General features: G+C 57.2%; 1 protein-coding gene across 7 annotated transcripts in view; it reads left to right on the top strand.

The window, feature by feature from the left end:
* The window catches only part of POU2F2 (POU class 2 homeobox 2), a 77322-nt gene that overhangs the window by 42670 nt on the left and 16759 nt on the right, over nt 1-17893 (top strand). For 4 of the 7 annotated variants that reach the window (XM_067720049.1, XM_067720048.1, XM_067720052.1 and 1 more), the window contains 5 exons: nt 8150-8215; nt 8328-8362; nt 8505-8561; nt 11856-11972; nt 12212-12448. In XM_067720049.1, the coding sequence (XP_067576150.1) occupies nt 8158-8215; nt 8328-8362; nt 8505-8561; nt 11856-11972; nt 12212-12448 (504 nt within the window). In that variant the 5' untranslated portion in view covers nt 8150-8157. The remainder of the gene's footprint in view (nt 1-8149; nt 8216-8327; nt 8363-8504; nt 8562-11855; nt 11973-12211; nt 12449-17893) is intronic. The other 3 variants (XM_067720050.1, XM_067720054.1, XM_067720053.1) reach the window with 1 other exon arrangement.

Genomic DNA, 17893 nt, shown 5'->3' with positions numbered 1-17893 from the left:
CTCAGCAGCTGCCCCCTCTTCCCATCCTGGGTTCCCACCTCCAGCTTCTCTTTCCCCTCCCCTTTCACATCAGCACGGGGCGGGGCAGGTGGGGGGGCGCCGGGGGGCTTCCGACCTCTTCTCGCCTTCTCTGCTGCCCTGTTCTGAGGGGTCTGGGGGAGGGGATGGAGCCAGGTGTTGGTAGCAAGCTCCTATACAGAGGGCCGGTGGGTGGGCGACATGAGTGATCCTGGGGAGGGGACTGCACAGGGGCTGGAAGGCTGAGTTGCTGGACCTTTGAGTGTGTGCGTCTGTATCTGTGCGTGTGCGCGGTAGTTCCGAGTCTTCTGTGTGCGACTGTCAGGTGTCCCGTGTGTGAGGGGCTCTTGTGTGTGGCATTTTGGGGGTAGCCTTGGCAATGCTCCCTTGGTTCACTCCCTCACTTCGTTCGCCTGAGATGTCCCCTCCTCGGGGTGGCTTCCCTGCCTGCCCCGTCTAAACTGGCAACCAATCCCGCCATTCTGAGTCCCTTCACCCTGCTTTATCTCTTCTTCATGGCACTCATCACTGCCTGAAAATTTATTACATGTTTGTGTGCTCATGAACTGCTTCATCCACCAAGTGTCAGTCGACTGAGTGAACACCGTGCGCCGAGCACCGTACAAAGCGATTTGTATTTGTTGGCTCATTTGACATAATGTGTCCATCTCTGTGTGATGATAGTTATTTCTCCGCGGTGCTGATGGGAGAGTTAAGTGAGGTAATAGGTAAATGCTTACCACGGGGCCTGGGACTGGGCAAGCGTCCATACTTCAGGGTGGTTTTGTTTGCGGCCCTCTAGGTCTGACTGTGGGGATGTGTGGGATGTGTCCCATTTGTGGGTGTCTGTGGGGACGCTTGGTTCGGTGCATGTCTGTGTGCATCCGTGTATGCGGGCATCCCTGTGATCTGTCATCGACATGTATTTATTGAGCAGTTCTGTGCTGGATGTTGAAAATAGAGCTGAAAAAAGCAGCTTCAGGTGTGTCCTCCTGGAGTCCCCAGTCCAGGGGAGGGAGACAGACCTGTCACCAGACAGGGAAGGAGGCATAGGCTGAGGGGTCACGGCTGGGACAGGGGAGGCACAGGGGACTGGGGGAGCCCAGGAGACTTGCCCAGTTCAGCCGATAGGCTATCAGGGAGGGCTTCCTGGGAGAGGGCATGTGTGGTCTGAGATTTGAAGGATGAGTGGGTATGAGTAAGGCAAGGGAGGCAAGGAGGGCTGTGAGATGGAAGGAAGGCCACTTGCCAGATGCTGTGTGATTATTTACTGAGGTGATATGTGCAGCTGTGGATGTGTGTGTGTGTGTGTGTGTGCGTGCGTGTGCATGTACAGCGTAGACACAGGGACCCAGGGCGTCTGTACACGCATGCCGTCTCTTCCCTGTCTGGGGTTGAATGGGGGCTTTGTACGTGTTGGGCGCTGGGTTAAACCCTTTACTTGGGATTTCTCACAGAATTGCCCTGCCTGTGAGGCCTGCCCTGGGTTCCGTGGCATGGACATGAATTAATACATGTGTGACCTTGGGCAGATCACTGCTTGGTCTTGGGCTCTACATCTGTGACCTGAGTTCAGGGGTCCACCTTGGCCATCTCCCAGGAGGAGGTGACTCTGGGAGTGTGAGTACATGCATGTCTGTGTGTGTGTCTACCTGAGTTACCTGTGTGTGTGTGTGTGTGTGTGTGCGCGCGCGCGCGTGCGTGTGTATGCACATCTCTATCTGTCTCTATGTCTGAGTGACTGTGTGTGTGTGTGTGTGTGTGTATGTGCACGTGCGTACACATCTGTGTCTATCTGTATGTCTGGGTATGTGTGTGTGTGTGTGTGAGAGTGTGCGTGTACATCTTGCGTGTGTCTATCTGAGTGACCTGGGTGTCTGTGTGTGTATGCACATCTGTGTCTATCTGTGTGTCTGGGGGTGACTTGGTGTGTGAGTGTGTGTAAGTGCAGGTGTGCCCACACACGTCTGGGTGTGTGTTTTGCATATCTGCCTGTGTCGTTGTGTCTGGGCTTGTGTCTTCATCTGCAAACATTCCTGTCTGGGATCTGTGCACACCTGTCCCCGTGTGCGTTCGCGTGGTCTCCGTCCGTGTCCGGGGCCCTGCCTGGCTGTGGCTTCAGTGTCTGTGGCGGCTTTTGTCAGCGCAGCTGTAGGGCCACCTCTCTTGTTGTGTCTGCTGCCTGTATCTCCATCCGTCCCCCTTGACACTCAGAAGTGTTCAATCCCTGGAGGCCGCCTGGGGACAGCTGCGGGGTGTGGGGGTGTGAAATGCGACTCCTGGGGAGGCTGGGCTGGGCCAGTGGGCGAGCAGAGGTTCCCAGCAGTGCAGACCCTGCCCACAGGGGCTCCCAGGCCACAGCCTTGATTAAAGCAGTCTTTGTAGACAGGGGACCCAGGGGACAGGCCAAGCGGGGCCAGGAGGGGTGAGGGGAAGCCCTTGGGCCCTCTATATTTAGCCCCATTTTCGGTAAGTGCTAACGAGAAGCTGGCCCAAGTCTGCTAAAACCGGCTGGGGGAAATGCAGAGGAGAAGTGAAAGTCCGGGGAGGGAGGGGCGAGGAAGGGCGGAGGGGACCCAGCGTCCCAGGCCTGGGGCAGTCGGGCAAGTGAGTGTGAGCCCGGGGCGTGGCCGCCCCTGGTGGGTCTGACCCAAGGATGGTGGGGTTTGAGGGGCCCGGTCGGGCTCTGCATTGCTTTTGCTTGCCTTGTTCCTCCAAAAAGTGGCACGCTGCCTGCGATGGGAGAAGGGAGGGGTGACCCGAAGCAACCAGCCAAACTTTCCTTGCGAGTGAACGAGGCTTTGAGGGGGGTCTTCCGAAGGCGCCAGGGGGCTGTAGCAAATTAGAATCACCTGGAAGGGGCTTAAAAGTTTCTGACGCCTACGTCTCTGTCCCAATGAAATCAGAGTGTCGGGGGAGGGATTAGGCATCAGTGTTTCTCTAGAGTCAAAAGAGAGAGAGAGAGATTGAGAGAGAGAGAGAGAGAGAGAACCCTGCCTGGGCCAAGGCTGAGACAGCCTCAGCAGGCCCCTTGCCAGGGTCGCCGCGCCCTCGAGAGTCCCCATTAAGACATCACTTAGCTTTGGGTCGCGGTGGAAATGGAGTTCCCTCTTCATTGCTGGTGGGGATGATTTGATGAGACCCTTTTCTTGGGTTGGGCTCTGATGGAGGAGGAGAGGGCAACAAAAGAGGCCTGGGCGAAGGACAGCTCTGGCCATGCTGTTGGCCCAGCTGAGCGCTGCAGGGGTGCGCGGGCTGTGTGGGAGCTGGGACTAGTGTGGGGCAGGATCCATGAGAATAAGGGAAATGGAGTGGTGGAAATTTCCCCTCAAACCACTTTTTCCTCTGCAGCCAGTATCCCTGCAGAGGGGATGTTACCTTAAATGTTTAGGTTGGAACTGCTTGGGGACGAGGCTGAGGGTCGAAGTGTCAGGTGACAGCAAGGAGAGGAGACTCTTTCATGCTTTTGTTCGTTCCAAAGACACAGTCCCAGACTGTGCAGCCTGGGCCCTAAGGAGACCACAGTCTGAGGTGGGGGTCACTGTCCAGGCTGTCAGTGTGTGTTAGGGGACAGGGTGACCCCAGACGAGAGAGGCACTGACCGCCTGGGCAGTCAGGGAGGACATCACAGAGGAGGTGACGTGGAGCTGGCGCCTTAAAGAGGAGCAGGAATTTGCTAGTCGAGAAGGAGAGGGTTGCCCCAGGTGGAAGAATAGCAGAGGCGAAGGCTTGGAGGAGGGAGAGCAGGGCCACCCTTGTTCATTCAACCCACATGTCCCGTTGGGGACCCCAGATGAGTCAGAGCTGCCCCTGAGGGGTTTCTAGCCTGAAGGAGGAGACATTCTGGGGCCCAGATGGCTACAGCCTTTAGGACAGTGACAGGGGAGATGGAGCCAGGGTGGAGGGAACAGGGGAGAGACCCTCTGCCTGAAGTCATCAGGGGTGGTGACTTCATGGAGGACAGAGCCTGTGCCGGGCCCTGAAGGATGAGTAGGAGATCTCCAGGCAGATAGAGTGGGGAACAGCGTTCCAGGCAGAGGGACCAGCCCATGCCACGGCCTCGGGAAACATTTGTTAAATGGCAGACAGACAGCAGGACAGAGGCAGGAACAAGTAAGAGACAGAGAGAGCTGCAGGGAAGGACGGACGCTCAGCAAACATAACCTGTTCTCTGAGCTGGGTGATGCCGGGGACCCAGCGCTGAGTCAGACCAGGCCTGCCCGCTGGGCTGGTGGGAAAGGACAGGGACGCAGGTGACCACAGCCCTGCGGGCTCGGGGCTAGGACGGCGAGAAGGCACGACCAAGGGAGGCTACATTAGTTTGCTAGGGCTGCCATAACAAAGTACCCCAGACTGGATGGCTTAAACAACAGAAATTTATTTTCTCAAAATTCTGGAAGCTAGAAGTCCAAGGTCAAGGTGTCAGCAGGGTTGGTTTCTTCTGAGACCTCTCTCCTTGGCTTGAGATGGCCGTCAGCTCCCTGTGTCTTCACACGGTCTTCCCTTTGGGCATGTCCCTGTCTCAATCTCGTCTCAATCTCCTCTTCTTATAAGGACCCCAGTCATATTGGATCAGAGCCCACCCTAAGGGCCCTAAGGGTCTCATTTTAAGTTCATTACCTCTTTAAAGATCCTATCTCCAAAGACAGTCACATTCTGAGGTACTGAGGGTTAGGACTTCAACATAGGAATGTTGGGGGACACAGCTCAGCACATAAGAGAGGCTGAGAATGAGCATGGACTCTCTGGGGTGGAGGTGAGGTCAGAGGCCACCCTGGTCTGTGATCAGGAGGGACGTTCGCTAGCTAGGTGGGGAGTAAAGAACCTGAAGGTCTGGACTCCCCGTCAAGCAGAGGGAGATACCTGGCGTGGCTGAAGAGAAAGTTGCGTAAGTGGCAAGAGATGGGCAGCAGAGGGTGACAAGGGTCACACCCTAAAGGCCAGGATGAGGAGCCTGGGCTTTTCTTAGGAGATGGGGAGCCATGATAGGGTTCAGGGCCAGGCGGGGAGCTCCCGTGGCAATGTGGACACTGGCTGGAGAGGGGGGCCGGGGAGGGGGCTGGGGCCGGGCTTTCAGGGATGCTGGGAGGGGTGGGATTTAGGGCTACGTCAGGATTTGTGGTTGCCTGGAGCAGGGCCAAGGTCTGGGAGATGTAGAACCAGGATCAGGCAGGACTCCCACGTCTGATGCACCAGAGTCAGGAGGGGGCCTCATCCCCTGGCTCTCTCAGCATCCTTAGCCACTTGCTGCCCCCTTCCCAGTGCCCAGAAACAGGACCTGAGCTCCTGTAGCATCTGGGCACCTGCACCCCAACCCTCATAAGCTCATGCCTTAATAGGACTATATGCTGGCTTACTATTTTTATTGTTATTAGCTTAAAATTGTATTTATTTATTTGGTTGCACCGGGTCTTAGTTGCGGCAGGCAGGCTCCTTAGTTGAGGCTGGCTGGCTCCTTCGTTGTAGCACGTGGGCTCCTTTAGTTGCAGCTCAAGGGCTCCTTAGCTGCGGCTTGCCGGCTCCTTAGTTGAAGCACATGGGTTCCTTTAGTTGCAGCTCAAGGGCTCCATAGTTGTGGCTCGCAGCCTCCTTAGTTGTGGTTCACAGGCTCCTTAGTTGTGGCATGAGTGTGGGATCTAGTACCCTGGCCAGGGATCGAACTCGGGCCCCCTGCATTGGGAACGTGGAGTCTTAACCACTGCGCCACCAGGGAAGTCCCAACTCAAACTTTTTTTCTTTTTTTGTGAAAACATACCATACATAAAGTGCTCAAATTTTAAGCGTACAGCTTGATGAATTTTTACATATGGGCAGACCCACATAACCACCAAACAGAACATTTCCAACCCCTTGCAGGCTTTCTCACATGCTCTCCCGGTTAGCACCCCCCAAAAGGTGCCCACTAATCTGACCTTAATCATCTGATGTCATCCTGCCTGTTTCTGAGTTTCACATAATTGGAGTCCTCCTGTCTGTCCACTTTTGTGTCTCACGTCTTTACCCCGGCATCATGTTTGCGAGATTCAGTGTGTGTGATGCAGGAGTTGGTTCTTTTCCCCGGCTGTGGAGTACTTCGTTGTATGGACGTACCGGTGTTGTTGACCCATTCCCGTTAATGGGCCCTTGAGCTATTTCCGGGGGGCGGGGGGGGGGAGCGGTTATGAAAGCGCAGCTGGGAACACGTGTGCCGGGGGTGGTGATGGTGGGCAGGACGCTCCTTTCTCTTGGATGGGTGCCCGGGAGTGGATGTGCCGGGCCACTGGGAAGGGGCGCCGCTTGGCTTTCCTGAATCGTGCTTGTGTTGATTTCCACTCCCACCAGCAGTGTGTGACCTGGCTTTTTAATCGGGAATTTTAAATCCGAGTGGCGTTCCGTGTCGAGTAATTGCAAAATTTCTGGACTTTTTTTTTTTCAGTTGGTGACGCTGTCCCAGCTCTCTCTCTAGCTGGCCTTCTTTGAATATCTTGGATGCAGGCACACTAGAGTTGGATAGCTCCTTTGATGGGGTGGGGTCTTGGTGGGGATTTGGAGTGAGCTGTAGGGGAGACTTTAGGGTCAGAGTCAGGGTCAGGAGTAAGGTCTGAGGCCGCGTTGGGAGTTGAGGTCAGATGAAGGACTCGGGTCGTCTGGACAGGAGTTGGGAATCAGGGTGGGCAAAGAGGATTCAGAACGGGTCGGGCAGAAACCCAGATTTGTGCGGGGGTCTAGGACCAGGAAGGGCTGGGTTCAAGTCGGAGTCAGGGTAAGCTTGGGTTGGGGTGACCGTGAGAGATGAGGTGGTGAACGTCATGACGGGCCCATCAGAGACCGCAGCGATACTGATCAGAAGTGGGAGCCCTGGGGCCTCCCTGGTGGCGCAGTGGTTGGGAGTCCGCCTGCCGATGCAGGGGACGCGGGTTCGTGCCCCGGTCCGGGAGGATCCCACATGCCGCGGAGCGGCTGGGCCCGTGAGCCATGGCCGCTGAGCCTGTGTGTCCGGAGCCTGTGCTCCGCAACGGGAGTGGTCACAACAGTGAGAGGCCCACGTACCGCAAAAAAAAAAAAAAAAGAAGTGGGAGCCCTGGAGTCACAAAGACCCAGGTCCGATCAGGGTGCCTCTGCTGCCCCACTGTGTTCTTGGGGAGGTGCCATTTCCCCTGGAGCCTCAGTTTCCTCCTCTGTAAAATGGGGGTAATCTTAGCACCAACTGCCGGCATGAGCTCTGAATCATACTTGGCGCTGTGCTTGGCCCTGGTAACACTCACCTTCCCGTGACCAGCATCAGGGAGCTGTGAGGACGGGGGTTTGTCTCCATTGCTTTGTGTCCCCTGCTTGCCACTCCCCTCGGCCACCTTCTTTCATTTCCTCTGCCCGCGGAACTATAGGGTGGGATTGCGTCTGTAGGGGCAGGGACTGTAGGTTGGATTGAGGTGTGCAGCTGCAATTCAAGGCTGAAGTCCCAGGTAAGGTCTAAGATTAGGTTTGAGGACAAGGTCGGGGCAGAAGCGGATGGGGTCGGGGTCACAAAGATCAGAGTGGGGCCACCTGTGTGCTGAGTACCTGAAGGGGAGGCCGGTGGGAGTGGGATATGGACAGGAAAGTGGTGGGCCGGGGAGGGGGCCAGAGGGCGGCTGAATCACAGCCGGAGATCTGACAACTCGTTCCTTTGGGGATGCTGCAGTCCCCTCACACCTCCCAGGCCCTACTCAGAGTGGAAAACATGCCTCACCGAAACCTGGTGAGGCAGGATGGGCGCCTGGGCGGCAGCCTGAGAGGAAGCCTAGGGCTGACTCGCTGCTCTGGAGTGTCACCAGCCTCCCCCTGGGCGGCCAGAGCTTTGTCAGGACCAACGGCCAACCTCTACCCTCCCACCCTGCCCCAGGGTCTCACGGGGGCTCGGGGGCTGACCCTCCCTGTGCCACCTCCTGGAGGGGTGAAGGGGATCCCCAGGGCCCGAAGGCCCCTCACCTGTCCTGCCGGAGGAGAGCAGAGGCTCAGAGCAGAGGGCATGTCTCCCGGAAAGAGACACTTGCAAGGCAGCAGGGGGTGTGGGAGTATTTGGGGAGAGGCTGGGGTGGTGCCGGAGGAGGGGCCCCAGAGCTCTTCAGGCTTCTGCACCCTCACCCCACTTGCATCCCTCCTCTGTCCCCAGAAATAAGAATGTCTAAGCCCTTGGAGGCCGAGAAGCAAGGTCTGGACTCCCCGTCAGAGCACACAGGTGAGTGGGGAAGGGGGCAGGGAGGGCAGAGGTCACCACGGGCGGAGGGCAGGTGCGCCGGGGGAGTTTTGGGGGTGGCTCGTGACAACTCACTCTGTCCCTCTCCTTGCAGACACAGAAAGAAATGGACCAGACACTAACCATCAGGTCAGGAGGGATGGATGTGAAGGAGGGTGGGGAGGGGGAGGGGGGAGAAGGGAGCAGAGGGGAGCTCTGTGGGGGAGGGCAGGGTGTCAGAAGCTGCTTCATCTCACTGTTCCCATCTCCCACCCCAACTCACTCTTTGCAGAACCCCCAGAATAAGACCTCCCCGTTCTCTGTGTCCCCAACTGGCCCCAGCACCAAGGTAAGCACCTGTCAGGGCAGCCAGGGCAGGGGGAGAGGTGTCCTGCAATGGGCCGGGTTTGGCATTTGGGAGAGGGTCGCAGATGCCTGCCGAGGGCCCAGGGCCTGGTACCTCAGTGACGGGACTCCTCCCGCCGCCCCTTCTCACCCTCGGGCTCCCGCCCCAGGCCTGTGACTCACCAGGGCTCCTTCCCCTTCCCTGGGGGAGTGGGGGTGGCCAGGGAAATCCCCCCCAGAGCCCCAGGGCGATGAACAACAGGAAGCTGAGGGCCCCGCCCCCATCCCAACGTCCCTGACCGAACAGGGGCCGGCCCCGCCCCCCATCCCCCCCAGTACACACTCAGGGGCCAGCGGAGGACTGGGGAGTGGGGAGGGGAGGGCAGGCCCAGTGAGGATGCTGGAGGAGAGGACGATGGGGAGGCCGGAAGTGACCACGTAGAGCAAATGCCAGATCCAGATGGGGCCCTGCTCCTGGGCACTGCTGGGCTGCCTGGGGTGTCTGGGGCCCAGGTCTCCACCCTCCAGTCTGGCGGGGGCAGCCGGCAGGTCCAGAGGCCTGAAGATGGCGCAGAGGGCAGGGACGGAGGAGGGGGCACGGGCAGGACTCCTGACCCTGACCAAAGGTGGCAGAAGGATGGGGCGGGGGCACCAGGAACTGCTCTGTGACCATGGGAGAATCACTCCCCCACTCTGGGCTTCTCGGTTTCCTCTTCTCTAACATGGGAAATGGGGGTGGGGGTGGAGAGGGGAGTCTCTGAGGTCCCTTCCGTGGCTGGTGTGCCTTGATCTACTTGGTGGGCAGGTGTCTTGTTCTGAGGGCGCTGGACGGGACCTGGGGAGAAGGGCTCTGACTCTGACCGTCTTCCCTCTGATCTCAGGCTGGGCTCTGGCCATAGCCCTTGGAGCCGAGGGCATCCATCACCCACACCCCCAGCACCAGCCCTCCCTGCGCTGAATCTTTGCAGCCTCTCCTTGCTCCACAGCAGCCCTGCTTCTCCCCTAGGAGACTAGTGGGGCCCAAGGAAGAAAGGGTTCTCGCTCCCCTTCCCCAGCCTGGGCCTGCTTCCCGGGGAAAGCCTGAGGCAGAGCGCGCAGCAGCGGCCTCTGACTCTGGGTCTCCATCCACAGCTGGTCACCCACCGCTCCTGGCCTTTGCTGTTCCACCTCACTGCAGCTCTTCTGTGTCAGTCTTTCCCTAATTGCAGTGATTCATGTGCTTCCATCATGATTTCAGACAAATGCACACACCACCGCGTTCAATTATTTACATCATAGTTTTGTTAAATTGGCTCAATTAAAAAAAAAATTTTATTATGGAAAGTGTGAAGCAGATACAAAAGTAGAAGGAAGACCATAGCGAAAACAAACCTCCAGGTACCTGTCAATCGGCCTCAACAATTATCAACTCATGAGCTGTCTTGCTTTTTCAGCAGCTGAAATAAAACGTTTTTTTAAATGGAAATTTCATGAATGGAAAACCAGAATCACTTGCCATGGAAATAAATACAATGATTATTAAAATGTACCCAGAGACTCTTGCCTACTGTCGGGTATAAGCCTGAGACCGGTTCTCTGTTTGTTAAAAGGGGCGATTAGCCAGGGCTGGAAGGTGTTAGAGACGTCCTAGAACCTAATGGAGGCTTAAAGGAGAGAGAAGGAAAGAGCCATGAGAAGGATAGTGTTCTCACCATGGCACGCAATGTTGGTTTTTTTTTTTTTTTTTTTTTTTGCGGTACACGGGCCTCTCACTGTTGTGGCCTCTCCCGTTGCGGAGCACAGGCTCCGGATGCGCAGGCTCAGCAGCCATGGCTCACGGGCCCAGCCGCTCCGCGGCATGTGGGATCCTCCCGGACCGGGGCACGAACCCGTGTCCCCTGCATCGGCAGGCGGACTCTCAACCACTGCGCCACCAGGGAAGCCCACAATGTTGGTTTTTTAAAAACTTTTAATTAAAATATGACATACACTTAGATCCTCAGTGTCCAGCTCTGTGGATTTTCACAAATTGGACACCTGTGTCACCAGCACCAGATCAAGAAACATAACATGATCAGACTTCCAGAAAGCCCTTCATTTCCCCTCCAGGGCAGCCACTGCTCTGACTTCTAGTATCTACTGTTGTTTCACGCTGCATCCCTGTACGCCTTAGACTTTCTGACACTTGTATCCCGTCCCTTGGGGCATGCCACTCACCCTCTGTTATTTGGCCCTTTCCCAGGCCTCTATCTGTCTGTCTCAGTCTGTATTGCAAATGCCACGCTCGCTTCTGCCAAGTCACTGTGTTGCCTTACACAAGATGCTTTCCCTCTCTGGATCTCCTTTTGCAAAACACTGTTGGGACACTGGGCTGAAGGATGATCCCTCATGTCCCCTCTGGGCCTGAGAGTGTGCGACTCATCAAGCCACACCTCCCACCCCATGTGTCTTTCACCAGCAGACCTCTCAGGCATAGGCCACCATTGTCTGGCATTTTCAGGTAGGAGAGGAAGAAGGCTGGGACCCCTCTAAGCTGGTCTGTCCTACGTGGTGGACGCGAGATGCATCTGTATCCTCCACAGAGAGAGGAGGAGGGGCTCAGCGGACTCTGGGGTGGAGGCTGAGAGCTGGCAGCACCTGGGCCACATCTGGCCTGCAGACATCCTTTGCTGTCCTGCAGCATTTTTGCTTTGGTTTTTTTGCCGGCAGAAGCAGGGTGGGGCTGGGCATGCCTCCCCTTCCGGCAGGCGGGCGTACTCTTTTCAGCCCACTCCGTCCACACTTGCCCAAATCACCCATTCGTGCTGTCTGCCTGCTCCTTAGGCTTTGAATTCATGACCCATATTCTAAGGCGGTGATTTTTATTTCATACCCTAATCCTCTTTCTTCCAATAAAGTCTTACTCCACGGGACAGATAAGAGGTGCACCTCTGGCTGAAGCAGATGAGGGGTGTGGCACACAGGACCCCCTTCTTTGATGTCCCGGGACCCCTACTGGCATCCTTTCCCATTTTAAAAGATGGCGAACTGACCCCCAGGAGGGTACAAGCGCTCTCCAAGGGTGACCCCCTCCTGTCGGGAGTTCGGGTGCAGAGGGTGTGTTAGCCTTTTCTGACTGGTGCGGAAACTGAGGCCAGAAAGGTGGCCCGAGGTCCCCGCAGGCCACTGCAGGCCCGGCCTCCGCACCCCAGTCTTCTCCCTTGGCGGCGCGGGGCTGCCGTTGCCACACACGTGCCCTCTCTTTGGTTCACAGGTGGGCATTCTCTCTGGCCTCCACTTAACATTCTGGGGTCCCGGACCCTGCCTCTCTCCCCCCCAGATCAAGGCTGAAGACCCCAGCAGTGACTCAGCCCCAGCGGCACCCCTGCCCCCCCAGCCGGTTCAGCCGCATCTGCCCCAGGCCCAACTCATGTTGACGGGCAGCCAGCTAGCCGGGGTAAGTACCTGGGGTGCACGGGGGCAGGGACAGGCCAGCCCCCTCCCGTCTGTTACAGGACTGGTGGCCACGGCCACGGCCACTCTCTCAACGCCTGCCTCTCGCCCTCCTCTGTCCTCCTGGAAGACCTGCCCCCTAACCCGCTTGGCTCAGGCGCTAACCCCTGTCTGCTTTCTCTGCTCCCCCCACGCCCCTCCTCCGGCCCCTGCCGCCCCGCCCCCGCCCCGCCCCGCCCACAGCTCACGGCGCTGATGCCAGCCCAGCAGCAGCTCCTCCTGCAGCAAGCGCAGGCCCAGCTCCTGGCCGCCGCGGCCGCCGCCGCCTCCTCCTCCTCCTCCTCCTCTTCCTCCTCCTCCTCGACCTCGCAGCCCCCAGCCTCCTCCGGGGGAGGCGACCTGCCGCCACCACAGCCTGCCAGCCAGCCCCCCGGGACCCCACAGCTCACCCTGTCCCAACCCATCCAGCTCACAGCACAGGTAAGGGCAGCCCCGGGGAGCACACGCCCTCCAGCGGAGGCCCCGCGGAAGCCGAGCCGGTGCAGGGGGCTGGCCGGTCCACGTGGACCGTTCTGACCACAGCGCTGGGCCAGGCGGTCCCCAGCAACCCCGGGAAGCCTCGGGAGATGCTGCCACCCATCTCTCAGAGGGGTAAAGCGAGGCTCAGGGGGAGGACACCCTCCACGCGATGGGCGCGCCTGACTCTCTGCTTTCTGTGCATCTCGCTGAGGGTCCGCCGCCACCTGGGAGGCTGACACATTATCCTCAGTTTACAGCAGAGGAAACCAGGGGTCACCTCCATGCACAGGACCTGTGTGGCTACAAAAGAAAGGCTGAGAATCAGAATCGGTGCCCCACATCGAGTGCCCTGGCTCATCCAGTGAGACGCTCTTTCAGAAAGGGGCCTGTGGTCTGTGAGTTAGGAAACACTGCATTCTCTCTCCCCATTCTGGAGACTTCTGGTCTGCGTGGAATCATGCATGAGTGGCTGTATTAGCTTCCAGGGCTGCCATAACAAAGTATCACAAACTGGGTGGCTTCAAACAACAGAAATGTATCATCTCAGACCAGAAGTCCAAAATCAAGGTGTCAGCAGAGCTGGGGTCTCTCTCAAGGCCCTACGGGAGAATCTCTCTTTGCCTCTTCACGCTTCTGGTGGTGCAGGAAACCGTTGGCTTTCTCGTAGATGGATGACTCCCGTCTCTGCCTCTGCCGTCATGTGGCCATCTTTTCTCTGAGTGTGTCTGTCTCTGTGTCCAAATTTCCCCTCTTATCAGGACACCAGTCATTGGATTAGGGTCCACCCTAATGACCGCCTTTTAACTTGATTACATCCGCAAAGACCTCGTTTCCAAACAAGGTCATATTTATAGGCACCAGGGGTTAGAACTCCTACCATTTCTTTCTTTTTTTTTTTTTAATGGCCGCACCTTGCGGCATGTGGGATCTTAGCTCCCCGACAAGGGATCGAACCCGTGCCCCCTGCAGTGGAAGCATGGAGTCTTAGCCGCTGGACCACCAGGGAAGTCCCCTACCATATCTTTTTAGGGGACACAATTCACCCATGATATTGGCCAACAGACTTCCCATAAGGATGGTTGGCGGGAGCAGAGTAGAGGCTGGGCAGGCCTCCTCTTCCGACAGGCTGCTTTTTCCAGCCCACCCCTTCCTTCCTTCCACCCCTGCCATGTCACCCATTTGTGCTGTTAACCTGGTTTCCATAGAGCGTTTGAGTCTGTGGCCCGTGTTCCAGCGCAGTGAAGGGCCTGGCAAGTCCTAGAGCGAGGGATTGGCCTATGCTGTCTACACCAGGGAGCTGTCCAGCACCCGCGAGGCTGTTCCCTTGGTGGCGGTCGGCCTTCGATGGGCCCGTTCCACTGCTGACCAGCACTCCCATTTGGGGCTGTCCTTAACACTGAGTGCGTCTCTGTCTCCTTAGAGCTTCCTGCCGCTGGGCCTGGCTCTGCAGAAACACAGAGCAATCTGGCCTCGCTGCTTTGCAGTGACTCTTCCAAACAGATCCTCCCAATGCCTGGCTTGCCACCGTTGCCATAGGTAGTCTGTTGGGTGCTGCCTTTGTACCAGGCACTATGCTAACGTGACCTCCCTGAATCCACAAATCCTCATCCTGGCCAAGGCGCCGGTGGGGGGTGGGGGGAGGAGCGGGCGTGCCGGGGAGGCAAAGTGACTTGCCTGCCCCAGGTCACACCGTGAACTCAAGTGGCAGAGCCAGCCTGGAAGCCAGGCCTGGGAGTCCAGGGCTCTAACCACGTGATCTGGGGCTGCTGCCTCTAACTGGCACCCCTCCCACCCCGGCCACCAGAGACCCCAGCAGCCGGTGATCTGTTTGCTTTGTAGCACACACGGCGCTTCACTGAGCAAGGTGGAGGCTCAGGGCTCCTCCAGTCTTGGTGTTCCTGCGCCTATTCTCCTTTCTACCTGGAAGTCAGCCCCCTCCCTTTACCTGGAGAGCTCCTCTCCATCCTTTAAGCCCCAGCTTGGGAGCCTGCGCCTCCAGGAAGTCTTCCATGACTTCCCTCCCTCCAGCTGCTTTGATTTCCTGCCTCCTGTCTCCTCTGGGGGCCCCCAGCCCATTGCCTCTCCTTCTGCCACAGCCCTGATCACCCAGGGAGGGAGGAGGGACGGGGCAGCCTAGCGCAGACCCAGCCAGGCCCTCAGCCCCTGTGACCAGCAGGCACTCCTGTTCATACACCCCCCAGAACCACCTCTTCCGGACCCCCTACGGCCACCAGCAGCAGCAGGCCGACCCTCTGCCACCTGTAACCTGCCCAGGCCCTGATTCTCAAGGTCCCCTCGAATCCCTCCTGCCCAGCCCTTTTCTCTCTTTCCTCCTGCCCCAGCTTCCCTCAGCTCTGATCTCCATCTGTCTCCTGCAAGTGCAAAGCTGGGCTGAAGTTGTTTTCTGGGAGTTCTGTCACCCTGTGATCTCACTTCCCCAACAGACCAATGTTTATCCCGTACAGCCCATGAGCCGGTCACCATACCGTGCCCAAGCCGGGGTGGGGACCACCGTCCTTCTGCCCTCGCTGCCCGCTGCAGCCACAGCTGGCCTCGGCCCTGGGCTTGACCCTCTCCCCAGCCTGTGTCGCGTGCCTGCCAGTGCAACTGCCTGTGCCTGCCCAGCTCTGTCCTGCCCTCGTTTCGCAGACACTTCCCGCCTCCTGGGTCAGGCCCTGGTGGGAAGCAGGCATGACTCAGACCCAGCCTTGTCCCCAGAGGGGCTCCCTGTCTTGTAGGGAAACAGACACACCAATGAGCCACTAAGAAATGCTTTACTTGAAAAATATTCCGAAAGTCAAAAAGCATCCATAACCCTATCACTTTAAAATTACATAAAGTACGAAGGGAAAGTCCCCCTTCTGTCCTTCTATTGCCAACTTCCAAAGGAATGCCGGTCAGTTTGGCAGGAACCTTCCCTGCATTTCCCTAGCCTGTACAGAAGGGACAGTTATAATACAATTTTACCACTGACTTTTTTTTTTTTTTTTTTTTTTGGCTGCGCCTCTTGCCTTGTGGGATCGTAGTTCCCTGACCAGGGATCGAACCCGGGCCCTCGGCAGTGAAAGCACAGAGTCCTAACCACTGGACCACCAGGGAAGTCCCTATAATACAGGTTTACAATTTGTGTGTCCAGCACTCAACTCAGCATGATGCTTTCTACCGAGGGGGCCACACAGACGTTTACTGAAGCAATGAGGGATGTTTTGCTGCAGCTTTTCAATCAAGGGTAGGGAAGACATCTCTCCAGGGGAGTAAATTCAGAATGCCTGGGGTAGGGTAGGCATTGACTGAACATTTACATTAACTGTTAAAACATCATTTTGTATTTGGAGAGCGGCGGCGGTGGGGGCGGGGAGGAACGTCCCTATTTTCGTAATAAGACCACGGCAAATAATGCTTGAGAAGATCTTTCAGGGGGTAGGACCTAGTGAAGAAGGGTTTCGCAGAGAAACCTGCTGGATGTAGTGGGGGATGCGGGAAAAGAAAGGGGTCTGTGTCTGAGGGAGTCAGGGAAGGCTTCCTGGAGGAGGTGGTATCTGAACCGAGGCGGGAAACAAGTAGGAGTTTACCAGGTGGATGAGCTGGGGAAAGGGTTCCAGGCGTGGGACTGGTGAAGGCAAAGCGAGAGAGCAGGGCAGGCTTGGGGAGGTGAGGGGTGGGAGGCAGCAAAGGATGAGCCAGGAGCGGGTGTCAGTGGGGCCACAGCCACACTCTAGGCAGCTGAAGAGGAAAAGGGACTGTTTGGCTCAAATCACAGAAAAGGCCCAGCCTGGAACATCAGGCCTGGCCCCAGGGATCTGTCTCCCTTTTCATTCTGGGTCGGGCATAATGGGTACCAGCACTTCAAGACTTGCAGCCACCCCACCCAGAGAGAAGAAACACACCCAGTGGCCAGGTTTGAGTCGTTGCTCCCAGCTCCCGGGAGGGTGGGGTCAGCCCCACCTGGACTGCGAGACCTGAGAGTGGGGGAGGGCAGGTCCCCAAGAGGAGGAGATGGGTCCTGCTGCTGGAGCAGGGGCAGAGGATGCCAGGTCAGCTCAGCCGCCCACCTGGCACCACAGGCCCCAGAGTCCAGGAGCTGGGCCGGTCCAGAGGCATGCCAGTCACTCCAGGACTCCTGGGTTGGGATCTGCTGTTGCTCGTCTGTCCTGGAATTTTAGCATGAGGTAGCATGGAATGTAATGTGCAATTGGCAGGTAGGTGTTTTTTTCTCCCTGTTGAATGGTTCTCTGCTCCACGGTGTTCTGCCCCAGTCGCCAGGACCTCGTGGGCTCCATGTGGCAGGGCCAACCTCTGGGGGACGGGGGTACGTAGCAGATCCGGCGCTAGAGACAGGCTACCTCTGTCCACCCCCCACCTCCAACCTTTAGAGCTTCCCCTAGTGGAGGGACTGGAATAATCATAGTCATTTATTCATTCAACTAATACTTATCGAGCACCTTGTGTATGCCAGGTGCTCATTCATGGCCCTGAGGGGACAGCTGTGAATGAGGCAGAGGTGGCTGTCCTTGAGGACATTATGTTCTAGTGGCGAGACAGTAAACAAGTAAACATATCAGCAAAACAAGACGGTTTTAGCATAAGGGTAATGAAGAAAATGACACAGGGCGCTGTCCTAGACCGAGGAAGCCACAATTTTTTTTTTCTTGCCTTGCTGCACGGCATAGGGGATGGAACCTGTGCCCCCTGCAGTGGAAGTGCAGTGCCTTAACCACTGGACTGCCAGGGAAGTCCCAAGGGAGGAAGCCACTTTTAATGGGGTGGTCAGGAAAAGTTTCACTGAGAAGGTGGCCTTTGAGAACCGAGACCTGAATGAGTCAGGCATGAAGAAGGCAGCGGGAGAGATTAGGAAAGGGCAACAGCAAGTGCAAAGGTCCTGAGGTGGAAACCAGCTTGACTTGTTCAGGGTACAGGGGAAAGCGGAATGGCTGGGACAGAGTGAGCGGGAGACAAATAACTGGTGAGGTGGGGAGGCAGGCAGGACTGGCTTTTGCAGGGCCTCACGGGCAAGATCAAGGAGTTTGGAATATGTGCTGGGTATGATGGGAGGTTGTTGGGCGTTCTAAGCTGGCGAGCATCCCAATTGACCCTTTACGAAGCTCCCTCCAGCTGCTGTGGGGAGAATGGGCTAGAAGTAAGGAGTGGGAAGTCCTTGCAGGCATCGAGGTGGCGATGAGGGTGAAGGTGGGGTCCGGGATGCTATTTCGTGTGGATCCGATAGGTCAAGGGTGATTCCTGGGATTTGGGCTTCAGAGATTGGTGGTGGTGAGGTGGTTTCCTGCGCTGGGGGAGGCAGGGGAGGAACAGGGTGTTTTGGAGGGTGGGGCTGGGGAACCAGGAGTTTCACTTCGGACGTGGTAGTGTTCAGAGTCTATTAATCACCCAAGTGGGAGACATCAAATA

This window comes from Pseudorca crassidens, chromosome 20 (genome assembly GCF_039906515.1).
Source record: "Pseudorca crassidens isolate mPseCra1 chromosome 20, mPseCra1.hap1, whole genome shotgun sequence".
Classification (NCBI taxonomy): Eukaryota; Metazoa; Chordata; class Mammalia; order Artiodactyla; family Delphinidae; genus Pseudorca; species Pseudorca crassidens.
The sequence above is the reverse complement of the archived record's forward strand: the minus strand, read 5'-3'. Positions and strand labels throughout refer to the sequence as shown.